The following is a 14,097-nucleotide window of genomic DNA, read 5'->3' as shown; positions in this document are numbered from 1 at the left end:
TTACAATTTTTTCTTCACTTGAAAAAATTCATAACTCATATAATCATATATAACATTTGTATAATGCAAATCAGTACAAATTTCATATTTATTCTCAAAAGAATATATAGTCCCCACTTATTTATAAAAATAATAATTTAAATCAACATTATTATTACACTACTTAAGCAATATCTATTTGCAAGACTTAGATTTTTAATTTACTGTTGACAATTAACTACAACTTCCTCGAGCTTTTTGTTAAACAATGGTGGAGTACTTAACCGAGTAACAATGGGCCAAAGGCAAAGAAAAGCTGCAGTTTGGGATACACAAGTGCAGTTATAAATCTTGAGACAATACCATTTGATTACTTAACTTTTTGTAACAGTTTATTGTTCTAAAATGTTGAAATTAAAAAAAACTGCTCAAAATAACTTTTTCGATCAACATTTTGAGAAAGTCATTTTGCATATAATCAACTATTAACTAAGAGCTAATTTACCAAACATTTTTCTACAATTAGTTAATACTATCAACTAGTCAAACATACTAACTCAATCAGCTAACAACTATTTACCAAACACCTCCATTGTGTGATACACCGACACAACTAATAATATTTGGGTACTGCCAATTGAAGTAATTCAAAAGATTTCAATTCAATTCTGGAGTATCTTTCATCATAATTATTAGTCTCAAGATTTATCAATGTAGGACTTTGAAAATATGCCTTTAAAAAATTAATTATATGCAATATAATCTACACTTAACCTATCTCATTTTCTGCAGTTATGCATGTTTAAACTTCACATACACTTCCACCACACTCTCCCTTATCTCGGATGAAGTTGAGAAATTGTCACTTCATTTATGCTCACAGATTGTTCTGATTCCGATTGTTCTTTCGGAATTTCCTCTCTTCCACCATGATAAAATGCAGGTTCACGAGGTGCTGACCATCTATTAGAAGAATAACTACTCAGCATCAACATCACCTCTGCCATTGTAGGTCTTTCAACCGCAACTTCTTGAACACATAACAAACTAATGTGAATACATTGGATGACTTCATTCACATTATACGACTCTGTGAGAATCGGATCTAGTATTTCCAATGGTGTATCATCCCTCCAATATTCCCAAGCCTGCAACATTAATTACAACTTTGATGTTCATAAGTGTTGGCTGCAATATACTATGATGGGTGGGTTCACAACAAAATGTATTGAACTTGGCATATAGAAAAATAGATGTATTTAATATATGGAAGTATATTTTCTACTCACATAGCCAAGAAGGTCCACTGTTCTATTTCCTTTGGAGATGTTGCGGTTTTTCTTTCCAGTAATAATCTCTAAAAGTATAACGCCTAAACTGAAAACATCAGACTTCACAGAAAACTCTCCGTGCATTGCGTATTCAGGAAACATATAACCACTACAAAATAATATACACATCAATGCAAAATACATTAGTATATATATGGTTGAAAATGGTGTTTCAAATTTTAGTAATAATTACATTTTTTTGCAATGATAATTGGGCACATCTAAATGTAAATATATGCTATTGTCAACAAATAATGCAGATAACTTCTAATGATTAAAAAGTTAAAAGCATAAGTGGATAACTTACTATGTTCCTACAATTTTGTTTGTATTTCCTTCAATTTGATCAACTTCAACAATTCTTGCCAAGCCAAAATCAGCTATTTTGGGATCCATATTTGCATCTAAGAGTATATTAGCTGCTTTGAGATCACGATGTATGATTTTAAGACGAGAATCTTCATGAAGGTAGAGTAGTCCTCGTGCTATTCCTCGTATAATCTTGTAACGTCTTGACCAGTCCAGTAGATATTGTTTGTCAACATCTGAATATTTCAAAATATATATCCAAATTACTCTACTAGTGAATCGTGATGAATATAAAGGAATACTAATAAAAGTTTTGACTTTTGAATTATGAAACTAACCAAATAAAAAGTAGTCAAGACTTTTGTTTGGCACAAACTCATATATGAGTATCTTTTCTTCTCCTTCGGAGCAAAATCCCAATAGCCTAACTAAATTTTTGTGTTGAAGCTTGACAACTACCTCAACCTCATTCTTGAACTCTTGAGCTCCTTGTCTTGAACTTTTCGAAAGCCTTTTTACCGCTACTTCTTGTCGGTTGGGAAGCATCCCCTAAGTATTCAACAAATTATTATAAAAGACTTAAATGAGCATATATACTTTGGTGTTGTAGAACGAGCCAAAGACTTTACCTTGTATACAGAACCATATCCACCTTGTCCAATTTTACATTTAAGGGAGAAATCATTTGTAATAGCTTTAACCATAGCAAGATCATATTGTGAGGACTCTTCAGCTGAAACTCCATTCATATCTACAGGAAAGTTTGAGGTTACAAAACTTCATTGTAACACAAACAAGTTTAGAGAACATTAGATCCCAATCAGTCTTGTTCTTTACCTGTTTTCTGTAATCTAGTATGTCGTTTCTTCGCATTTCTACTTCTTACAAAGCAGAAGATTGCAGTGACGAGTACAATCCCAGTGATCGGAAGTACAATGGCAATAATCACTTTTGAAGAAGAACTTCCCCTGTTTTCTGCATAACAGAGATACCCCACATTCAAAATTTTGCATCAGTGTAAGTGTTGGGCAGAGAGATCCGTGTAGGGTTAAGGCTCTGTTTGACTAATAAGCTATAAGTAAGTTACTAATAAGCTATAAACTCTGTTTGTTAATGTTACTAATAAGCTATAAGCTCTATTTGTTAATGTTTCCAAAATAAGCTCCTAGCTTAAAATAAGATCTTATTTTAAAACGCTATCTAAGCTCTGTTTGTTAATGTTTCCAAAATAAGACCTTATTTTGGAACGCTACCTAAGGTAGCGTTTCAAAATAAGCTCATAGTTTCCTAACTTTTTTTTCCATATTTATCTTTATTATTTTAAAGAAATGACATGATTTACACTTCCCAATTAAAACCCTTTTCTCTTCTCTTGTATACGCACCTTTCACCGCAAATATTATTATTATTATTATTATTATTATTATTATTATTATTATTATTATTATTATTATTAGAGTAAATAGCCAAAATGGTCCCTCGACTATAGCTAAATTCACAAATTGGTCCTCAACTTTTAATTTCACCCAATTAAGTCCTTAACTTTGTAGTTTTAACACAATTTGGTCCTCCATCTAATTGACCGTTTGTTGACCGTATCGACGATCTCCAGAAGAACCTTCAGCTCTCGTCGAAGCACGTGGAGGCCTCCAGGATGACGTTGCACCGGTTCGGAAACACGTCGTCTTCTTCGCTCTAGTACGAATTCAACTACATTGAATCCAAAGGGATGATGAAGAAGGTGACCGGGTTTGGTAGATTGCTTTCTACAGTGGATTCAAATGTAACAGTGCGGTCTGGAAATACAACCGGAACCTTAAAAAACCGACGATGAACCATGAAATTACATATATATCCTCAAAAATCACAGTCAACAAACGGTCAAATAGACAGAGGACCAAATTGTGTTAAAACTACAAAGTTAATGACTTAATTGGGTGAAATTGAAAGTTGAGGACCAATTTGTGAATTTAGCTATAGTCGAGGGACCATTTTGGGTATTTACTCTTATTATTATGAGATTTGCAACAATATTGCTACTTCATTATGAGATGCTAGATCATGATTATGCTAATAGTTTTATTTCAAATGTTAATTTTTTTTAAAGACAAAATGTTAAATTTTAATATGTAAACAAACTAATTTAAATTTTATGAAGATGTTCTTTTTAGTCTTTTTACATTTATTAGCTTATCAAAAAACTAATTTTACCAAACACTTTCAATCATAACAACTAGCTTAACAACTCTCCAGTTTTCAGCTCCGAGCTTATAACTTTTCAGCTTTCAGCTCCTAGCAGGGACGGAGGTAGAGGGGGAGCAGCTGCCCCCCCTCACCCCACCCCCACCCCATATATAATATTTGTATGTATATATGTATATATAGTATAGGTGTTAGTATTAGTATAAACAAATTAGTAAATTTTAACAAGTAAGGAGTTAGAGTAATTGGTAAGGTATGTGTTTGTTAATGGGAAAGGTCATGGGTTCAAATCTTTACATTAACATATTTTTGAGTCCTTCCCCTATGGCCACTTTTTTAATATTTAATATGTGTTTTCTATTCAAATTATTTTATCAAATTAATTATGTTTCATATTATGTTATGAATATTTTTATAAAGTTTTGATGTGTTTTATTTTTCGCACATATCCAACAATATTTACAACTATATTTTTTAAGTGATGATTATATAAAGAAAATATTTAATATGTGTTTTCTATTCAAATTATTTTATCAAATTAATTATGTTTCATATTATGTTATGAATATTTTTATAAAGTTTTGATGTGTTTTATTTTTCGCACATATCCAACAATATTTACAACTATATTTTTTAAGTGATGATTATATAAAGAAATCTTAGGTAATTTTTTTTTTTTTTAAATTATCTCTTTTGTTTTAATGTTTCGCTTTTACTGGAAAAAATTTCTGAATCCGTACTACTTCTTCGCCCCCCCTCAATCGAATTTCTGGCTCCGTCCCTGGCTCCTAGCTTATAGCTTTCCAGCTATGTTTGCCAAACAGAGCCTAAATCTATTAATTGAAGGCTCAAGTTCAACGTCATGTTTCTTAAAAATGTGATGATATAAGAAAATTTTTAGACCAGTGATAATGCGCTAAATCTTAACAAGAAGAGTAGAAGACAACTCTATGACAACAAAGGATCAGATGTGAGTGTTTTACCTGTAGTTGTTACCAGAGTCTAAAAAAAAAAAATTTGAGAGAAAAGTATAAATTTATAAGGTTATGAGTTAGACTAGTAAATAACTTGAATTCAATCTTTTAATTTATAAAAATATTTTTTTGTCCATATGTATTATAACAACAAATTTTTTGTAAAACATAAAATAAATGTACATTTTTAATATTATATTGAAAATATATTATTCGATAATATATAAATAATATATATTTAGTACTCAAAAAATATAATTTAAAATAATATACTTTTGTACATATATAATGTACTTTACAAATAATTTACGTTTAATATATTAATTAAAAATATATTTTTTATTCATAATTCACATATTTGTGTGGGTCAAGGTCCATGGAATAATGATTGCATTACACATTTACACATTCTATTTCTATAATTAATTGTTTCTGTATTTGTAAACAATTGAAAGTACATGGTAGATAAAACACATACATGTTAACAAACATCTCATTATATGTTTGCAACTAATATATTTTGTTTCTGTAATTAACAATTTATGTGTTTGTAGTTATTATCATGTCATATACTTTCATTTTTTTAGGTGTACAAAATGATGTTAAAAAATATGTTAATTGAAAGACATATAAGTTTTTGACCAGGGCTCACAATGCATGGTATAACAATAGAGAAGTTTTACTATACCTTCACCGGTAGCAGGTGTGAGAGGACCGGCGGCCGGTAGTGGCGCAGGGGCGGCTGTGCTAGTGTAGAAGGGATTATTCACCGCATACCTAACATAACAGCTTGGGAGGACAATAGTTACACCCGGTGATGAATAACAACATTTGGGCAGTTGTCCGATTGCAGCTCTCAGGCAACTCTCACAATCCAAATCGGAAAGATCAGGCGTGCACTGCCCAAGACTGTAGAGTCTCTCAGCTGCAGTGTAGTTAGCTTCTAGAGTCGCAAATTTCTTGCCGGATCGACCGGCGGCCGCTCGAGTGGCCACCTCATTCAACGTGTTTCCGACAACCTCCATGAACCTATCTGGCTGAGAATCGTTCTTTGTCAAATATACAATCCTCCCAGGCTGCTGGTCGGCTCTCCCGAACATAGAACTGTTGGAGTAACGCAACATACAGAAATCGAACCAGACAACAGCAGTCTTTTGGTTGGGGCATACCCGAAATATCTCTATGACAGCAGCATTTCTTACACACGCCCCGCAATCTTCGGGTGAGACATCACCCCGGCACATGAACAGGCCGTACGCGGTGTCCTCAGAGTTGTCGCGCCCACCGGCGGAGTAATTGTAGAAACCATTTTCGTGGGTGCTATTGGTTGAAAGGATGTTGAGAAGGGATTTAAGATTGGCTTGAAATGTGCTGTTAGGAGTATAAGTTGTGTCGGAACAGGCAAAACTGGGAGGTACTAATGATAATAATTGGGAGGTAGCTCCGATGAATAGGGTGATGAGCAAGAAAATGCAGAGGGTGTAGCCCAGCCGAAAGCATCTGAGTGGAGGAGGAAGAGGATGCATGATTCTTATTATTTTTGAATGGTAGTGTTCAGGAGAACACCCACATATAAAGGAGATTTGGAACATATATAAATTGAAAGGTAATATCTCTAGGAAAAAGTGACTCTGGACAGGGCAAGGAATTTCAATAAAACGTGTTTGAGTAGTTAATAATCGGTTTGAAATATTCAAACAAAATAATGCATGTGTGGTAGGTACTCAATTTCGTAATTGAGAGCATCCCCAGATTTTGAAAGAAAAGAAAAAATTGCCTTTTGTGCGCGTGAGGCGCACCATAAGCATCCAGCCAGGCATGTGCACACCACGCGCCGGCGGCTTATTTTATTTTAATTTTTTAGTTGTCAATTTTTTTTTCCTTTTCCTTTCTCACATTTCCCCTCTCTTTTCTCCTACTTAGCAACCTAAAAACCAACAAAAAAAACTTAACGAATGAGGATGTTTTGGTAGTGGACATTAGACTAATTATAGAAATATATTAATGAATGTAGTACATGTTAGTAATTGGTTGATCGATATGGATCTTAGTTGTCTAAGTGACTATGATAAATGTGAATGAAAGTGTGGACGACCTTGTACTCACTTAGGTGTTTGGTTCACGGAATCTTGGATTATCCAGGTAATAGGATTACCTTTAGGAAGGTAATGTGAGATTTTGAGAATATAAGATAACTTGATGTGTGTTGGTTAGGATTGTGTAATATAATATTACTTTGTTTAGTTAAAGGTTATATTTTATGTTATATGGATCAATTTACTATAATGTCCTCAATATATATATATATATATATATATATATATATATATATAAACATATTATTATTATTATTATTATTATTATTATTATTATTATTATTAGTTAACAAGGGCAAAGTTGGAATAATTCAAGATAATCTAAGATTACCTAAGAAAATGGGGGTAATCACATTATCTTGAAACATTACCGTCACATAAGCTTTCAGGTAATATAACATTACCAGATAATCTCATAACTTGAACCAAACAATGTAATATAACATTATCAGACTTAAATTACCTAGGTAATCTAAGATGACCTGAACCAAACGGCCCCTTAGCGTTTGTAAGACTGCCGCATTGATCTCTTTAGCTAATTTCGTTCCTAGCATAAATTTTATTTCCAGCGGATATAATTTGCCATGCATTAGATAAACACCACCTTAGGACTCTAAATCTCTAATTACTAACAAATGATCATAATGAGGTAAATTAATTTAGTTTGTCCATAGCTAATCCGCTCACAAGAACGCCACTAGATCATTACCCACTTAAAATTTTATGATTACCAAACGAACAATCTGAATAATTTAGCCGTCATTGCCCATTTTCATTCTTATCCTCATTGTTGTTTCCCAGGTTTTAATTTCTTGTGTTTTATACTTCTTTATTACGGAGTATTCAACAAACGAACTGGCTGCGAAGTAACGTTATGGAAAAATATGCATTGATGATGACAGGAGTGAAAGCGGACAATCTTACGCGGAAGAACAAATTTGACCAATTGTTATGCTGTGAGCACGTGCTCACCTTACATGGTGTGCATAAATTTATATCCATAATTTTTATATTGTGTATCCATAATTTCTATACTGTATATACATAATTTTTAGATTTTCGGTGAGCTAAAATTTATACTTTAGATTCATAATTTTTAACCACGGATCTATATCAATAATTTCTATACTGTAGATTCATAATTTCGAGACTCTCAGTGAGCTAAAATTTATACTTTAGATTCATAATTTTAGCTCACCGAGAGTCTAGAAAATTATGGATCTACAGTATAAAAATTATGGATATAGATTTGTGTGCACCATGTGCATGGTAAGCACGTGCTCACAACATAATTTGCCAAATTTGACAATCCAAATTCCAACAGACTATTTAATTTATTAAATTATTATATAAAAATTTCATTCAAGTATAAAATGACATATGTTATTATTTTTTGAAAATTATGTGTTTGTAATTAACATATTATGTATCTTTAGTTAATAAATTATGTACCCGTAAATAAATTGAAGGACACATAATTTATTAACACAATATATTACGGTCGTTATACGGTGGACCATGATCTATGCTCCGGAAACAGCACCGTTCCTTTAAGTAAAGAAACGGTAGCCGTTAAGTTTTAACAAATCTCGTATTTTTGGTGCGTTCAGAACAAAATGAAACTATAGTGTATCTAAAATGAAATTGAATAACTTGTCTCGCATATTGTGTTATTATTATAAAAAATGAAACTGTAATTAAATTAAAATGATATTTTATTGGGGTTGAAATGAAACTGCAGTATGTATAAAATGAAACTGAATAACATGTCTCATATATTGAGTGTATATTGTCAAATAAAAATGCGTAGTTGTATTGAAATGATACTTTAGTTTTGTTGAAATGAAATTACACTGTATATAAAATGGAATTGAATAATAGTTTCATATATTTGAGTGTATATTGTCCAATGAAACATAGTTGAATTAGAATTATAATTTAGTGGTGTTGTAATAAGACTACAATGTGTATATAAGGTGATGGAAATTAAAAAAAAAAAAAAAAAAAATTGATTGAATTGATATTTTTTGGCTTACAAAATTTGTTAATTAATTGCAACAGTAAATCAAGCTTGTATGTACTTTTGCCATGTACGTTCAACTAACTATTTAAAAAAAAAAAAAAAAAAAAATCTACACGAAGGTATATTATGTGTAAATCTCATCTTATGTCCTAGCTAACAAAGGACTAACTGTAAATTAATCTAGTTTATCACTATTTAACTGATTTAAATTGAAAAGATTAATAAACAACTCCCATAAGGATAGGAGTCAGATTGTGATTATCAAGCCAATTGTCGATTAAATAGGTGGGGTAGCTCCAGATTTTTATTTTTATTTTTTGTTCAGCTAACTTTTGAACTACATGGTCGTGGATCTTTAATTTGCTAGTGTGGGTAAATAATACGGAGTACTTCATATGAGAGTAATTATTGAAGCTAAGGGAAATAAATGAGGTAATAATTATGTCCACATTGCTTGTCACAATTCACAAAACATTGCGTACAGAGCTAAATAAGTGGAGAAAACGAAGACATAATACGAAGAAGAGTTCAAACTGACATGTTGGCCCATCTTTGGAAGACTTTGACTTTTGATACATTTTAATGTTCATTTTGGTGTACAACTCCTGCCTTGCATTGTCTCTTTGCTATATATTTACTTTTCAGTTCATATCTCTGTGAAGTAGCAGTTCATGTGATGCATGCAATCAAGCAGATGAAACACCCTTCGTCAACCATGGGCTCAATCCAAAGCAAGTCTTCAATGAAATTTTTTATCCACTAAACAAATATCTTGAGAAATTTCCTCAAACGCTTAAAACAATAATAATAGAAAACTTGAGTAATAAAGGTAATTAAAGAGCAGTTATGTATTATAAATGTATTCTAATAATAATAATAATAATAATAATAATAATATTATTATTATTATTATTATTATTATTATTATTATTATTATTATTATTATTATTATTATTATTATTATTATTATACAGTACATTTATAATAAATAACAAAAATAGGTAAAAATAAATTAGACTTTATAAAGAAAAAAAGAAAAAAGAAAAAAAAAGAGCTATATATAGGAGCTGTACAATACCCAGCCATACCAAAGAAAAGTTGAGGAATCCGATAACTTTTATTGATGAGGACCACCCCATAGGCGCGGTACCACACCAAGATGCCATTTTAATAGCGATAGACATTAATGGCACCGTCGCCCGAGGGGTATTCGTGGATAAAGGAAGTAGTGTGAACATCATATACATTGACACCTTCAACACGCTAGGGCTAGTAAGAGATCAGCTCCAACCGGTTAGGACCCCTCTAGCTGGGTTCACCGGTGACAATGTTGAAGCTGAAGGATGTGTTAGCTTACTTGTTTAGATAGGGCACAGTACCCCAGAGTACGAAAATTAGACATGGAAATTGTGGTTTTCAGATTGAACTCCACCTATAATGTGATCCTTATGCGACAAGATTCGGACGCTAGAAAGAGTAGGGGTTGCTAGAAGCGATTGACATTTAGCTAGGTCTTGTTATATCCTGACGTATCGCCAGATGGTGGAACGGGATTTACAATTCCATGCCATTATATTACTGAGCAAGCCAAGTTAGAGGAATCTAGAGAACGACCAGAACCTGTAGCATAGTTAGAGGAGGTAGTAGCCCTAGAAACCTCTCGACTGGAAATAAAGGTTATGCTAGCTAGGAACGAGATTAGCTAAAGAGATCAATGCGGCAATCTTACAAACGCTAAGTGAGTACAAGATTGTCCTATTTGCATGGGAACTAGAGGATATGCTTAGAGCCGATCAGTCGGTCATCACTCACTCCGATCAGTCGGTCATCACTCATTGGCCTATTTGCATGTAATAATCGGTTTGAAATATCATAAACAATAATGTCTGTGTGGTACTCAATTTTAAACAATGTAATACTTTTAAACAAATATGTAATTCACTTCTAGAAAAAAAAAAAAAAATTTAAGGTGAAAAATGTTACTTTATTACAATGAAAATTTAATACTACTCCGTACTTTCTAACAAAAATTTATTACTTTCAATGGAAAATATAATTTATTTTTTTGGTGAAAATGTAATACATACGTGCTTATCAACAAAAATAATTAGTATTCTTTAGTAAAAATAAAATACTTTTCAATAAAAGATTGATACAAATTAAAGTGCATTTCAAGAGAAAAAAAAAAAAACAATTTTCAAAGAAAATTAATACCTTTCCGTTAAGATATAATATTTAGGCTTTGATAGAGTTTATTTTAGAGCTTACAATTTATTTTAAACTATAAATAAGTTATAAGATCTGTTTGGTAAAACATGAAATTTAAAATAATAGATTATTTTGAAATGTTACTTGATGTAGTGTTTCAAAATGAGCTCATGACTTTTAATTTATTTTTTTCCTTTTTTTTTGTCTTTATTAATTAATAAAATTATAAAAATGGCATCATCTATCTTTCGTTAATCAAAATTCTAATATATTAGTTTATTCTTTTATGTCTTTTTATACTTATTATAGCTAATTCAATAATTATTTTTACCAAATATTTTAATTTCAATTAATTAGCTTATTAGCTACTAACCAGGACTATGTGGTCCAATGGTATCCGGGTTGGACTTCCACTTGGAAGGTTGTGAGTTCGAGCCTCAGTGGAGGTGTTATTAGCTCTTTGTGTTTCAATAGGTTGAGAAAGTATATGAACAGATACTACAATGTAATAGAGCTAGTAGCATTCAAAAAAAGAAAAAAAAAGCTTATTAGCTACTAGGTATAGCTTTTTAGCATTCAACTTTTAGTTAGCTTTTCAGCTAAGGGTGCCAATTAACAAAGCCTTATTAACAAACATATAATGCTTTTCAATAATAACATAATACTTTCCAAATAAAAAATAATACTTTTCAGGGAAAATTTAATATATTTTTAGTAAAAATGTAATATTTTTAATTAAAAATAATACTTTTAAGAGGAAAAAAAAGTAATAATTTTTAATGAGAACATATAATTTTTTTTTTAAAGTAATAGTTTTAAATAAAAATGTAATATTTTTCAGTAAATATGTAATTTTTTAAAAAGAAGAAAGTAATATTTTTGTAGCAATGTAATACTTTCTGATGAACATGTAATAAATTCAGTAGAATAGTATTCATATATATATTTTTTTGATCTTATTCTGTTCTTGTTTGAATTATATTTTATTCCCTTTATTTTTATTTTTTGAATCAAACACAACGTAAGAGTTAATTTCGGATTTAGTTCTCCAACTAGCACTCATTCACAATTTAAGTTCTTAGATCTTAAATCTACAATCGTAATCCACCATTTTCATCGCGGCAATTGTTTCTAACACGTAGGAACAAACAAAACCCTAATTTTCTTATCATAGCAACTATAATTTCACCCTCAATGTTAATAGGGAAAAATTTACAGTGGATTAAATTGGAAAGGATTCAACAATCCAAGACTAAATTTAGTAGTTTGTAATAGTTAGATGACTAAATTTGGAACTAAGTCAAACTTATAGTTATCTTAAGCATGGATGAAGGAATATTTATCGATGATTGTTTACATCTTGTGGTTGTAGTTTAGTGGTAAGAATTTCACGTTGTGGCCGTGGAGACCTGGGCTCGAATCCCAGCAGCCACACATCCTTTTGTGCACCTCATTCTGGGGATTTCTAGTTCTCTCCTCCCCACACAATGGCATTAACTTGCCCTGGTCAGGTTTTGAAATCTTCTTTTTGTTGATTTAATTAAAGTTGTTAAATCAAGAGTTATGTAATTTATTTTCTTCTTTGTTGGCTTGTTGCATTTAAAAAAAATCTTATACGGAGTAATTTAATATAAAAAGTTTACAATTATCTTACTAGCTAACCTATGTACACAATGGCTATTCTCTAGGGTAGCTAATATAAAGGTTTGACTCTTAAGTGTTATTGAACGAATCTTGAATTGGCACGTAGTGATATATGCAATGGTATCCTCCGATGTAATTAGTGAACGAATTTTGAACTCTTCGATTATAGGTTTAAACCCAAATGACACGCATCACACATTAGATCTTATGTAAGTTCCACGAAAAATTACATATGTATTTAGCCCAACTGAACTTCGAGTTGCTCATAAATGCTTTAGAAAGATAGCCCATTATCTTTCATTAAATGCGGCTTACCCTTTTCACTCATGTTGGTGATCTCATTAAGTCTATCTTAATATAGACTACCAAAATTAGAGTATGAAATCGTTAAGAACATTTTATGCTCACCCTCCCAACTTTTAAGTGGTGAATTCATTAATGGCCCGTTTGGTTCACGGAATAGGCCGGGAATGGCATAGCATTCCCAGTAATAGGCCTATTCCGTTGTTTGGTAACCATTTCTATTACCAGGAATAATATTCCTGGTAATAGCCTATTACCTCAAATAAGGTAATAGCTATTACTAGGGCCCCCCCTGGTATTAGCCTATTACTGAACGCTCAGGAATAGATTTTAGAATCTATTTCCTTTTTTACCCCTTTCTTTAACCTAATTTTATTATCATATATATAAATTTATCCTATTTCACCACTGTCGTCGCCGCCACCACCATCGCTGCCGCCGCCACCACCACCATCGCCACAACCGTCACCGCCCCCACCACTGCCATTGCCACCACCACCACTACCACTGCCACCACCACCATCACCACCACCGCCACCACCATCGTCGCCGCCGCCACCACCACCACCGCCACCAGAACCACCACCGCCACCAGAACCACCACCTAGCAGCACCACCGCCACCGCCCCCACCACCACTGCCACAACCATCATCGTCAACCGTCACCATCACCACCACCACTGTCGCCCCCACAACTGCCACCGCCACCGCCACCACCACCACTACCACCCCAGCACCACCACTACCGCCACCGCCACCACCACCACCACTACCACCACCATCGCCACCACCATCGCCGCCGCTGCCACCACCACCGCTACCAGAAACACCACCCAGCAGCACCACCGCCACCACCACCACCACCACCGCCACAACCGTCGCCGCCCCCACCACCACTGCCACAACCGTCACCGTCACCACCACTGCTGTCACCCACACCACTGCCACCGCCACCACCGCCAATACCACCACCGGCACCGCCACCAGAACAACCACCCAGCAGCACCACCGCCACCACCACCACCACC

At 33.1% G+C, this 14,097-nt stretch overlaps 1 protein-coding gene and 1 non-coding gene across 2 annotated transcripts; one reads left to right on the top strand and one right to left on the bottom strand.

Annotated features, from left to right (window-relative positions):
- Positions 1-683: 683 nt before the first annotated feature.
- On the bottom strand, positions 684-6,356 carry LOC109166243 (cysteine-rich receptor-like protein kinase 25). Its single transcript, XM_019315168.1, has 7 exons — positions 5,484-6,356; positions 2,457-2,594; positions 2,249-2,370; positions 1,958-2,168; positions 1,618-1,855; positions 1,269-1,419; positions 684-1,127 (listed from the first exon to the last, which is right to left on the bottom strand). Exons 1-7 carry the CDS (start codon positions 6,319-6,321, stop codon positions 816-818), a joined length of 2,010 nt encoding a protein of 669 aa, XP_019170713.1. The 5' UTR covers positions 6,322-6,356; the 3' UTR covers positions 684-815.
- Positions 6,357-12,484: 6,128 nt separating this feature from the next.
- TRNAH-GUG lies at positions 12,485-12,556 on the top strand. The gene has a single exon. It is a non-coding gene; the product is annotated as a tRNA-His (tRNA).
- Positions 12,557-14,097: the final 1,541 nt, after the last annotated feature.

This window comes from Ipomoea nil, unplaced genomic scaffold, assembly GCF_001879475.1.
Source record: "Ipomoea nil cultivar Tokyo-kokei standard unplaced genomic scaffold, Asagao_1.1 scaffold0317, whole genome shotgun sequence".
NCBI lineage: Eukaryota > Viridiplantae > Streptophyta > Magnoliopsida > Solanales > Convolvulaceae > Ipomoea > Ipomoea nil.
This window is presented reverse-complemented; position numbering and strand designations above follow the sequence as displayed.

Coding starts and splice junctions, on each gene's coding strand:
- LOC109166243 (XM_019315168.1), bottom strand. CDS start 6,321: ATGCATCCTCTTCCTCCTCCACTCAGATGCTTTCGGCTGGGCTACACC. Junction 2,595..5,483: donor CACACCTGCTACCGGTGAAG/GTATAGTAAAAC, acceptor TCTGTTATGCAG/AAAACAGGGGAAGTTCTTCT. Junction 2,371..2,456: donor TACTAGATTACAGAAAACAG/GTAAAGAACAAG, acceptor ACTTTCCTGTAG/ATATGAATGGAGTTTCAGCT.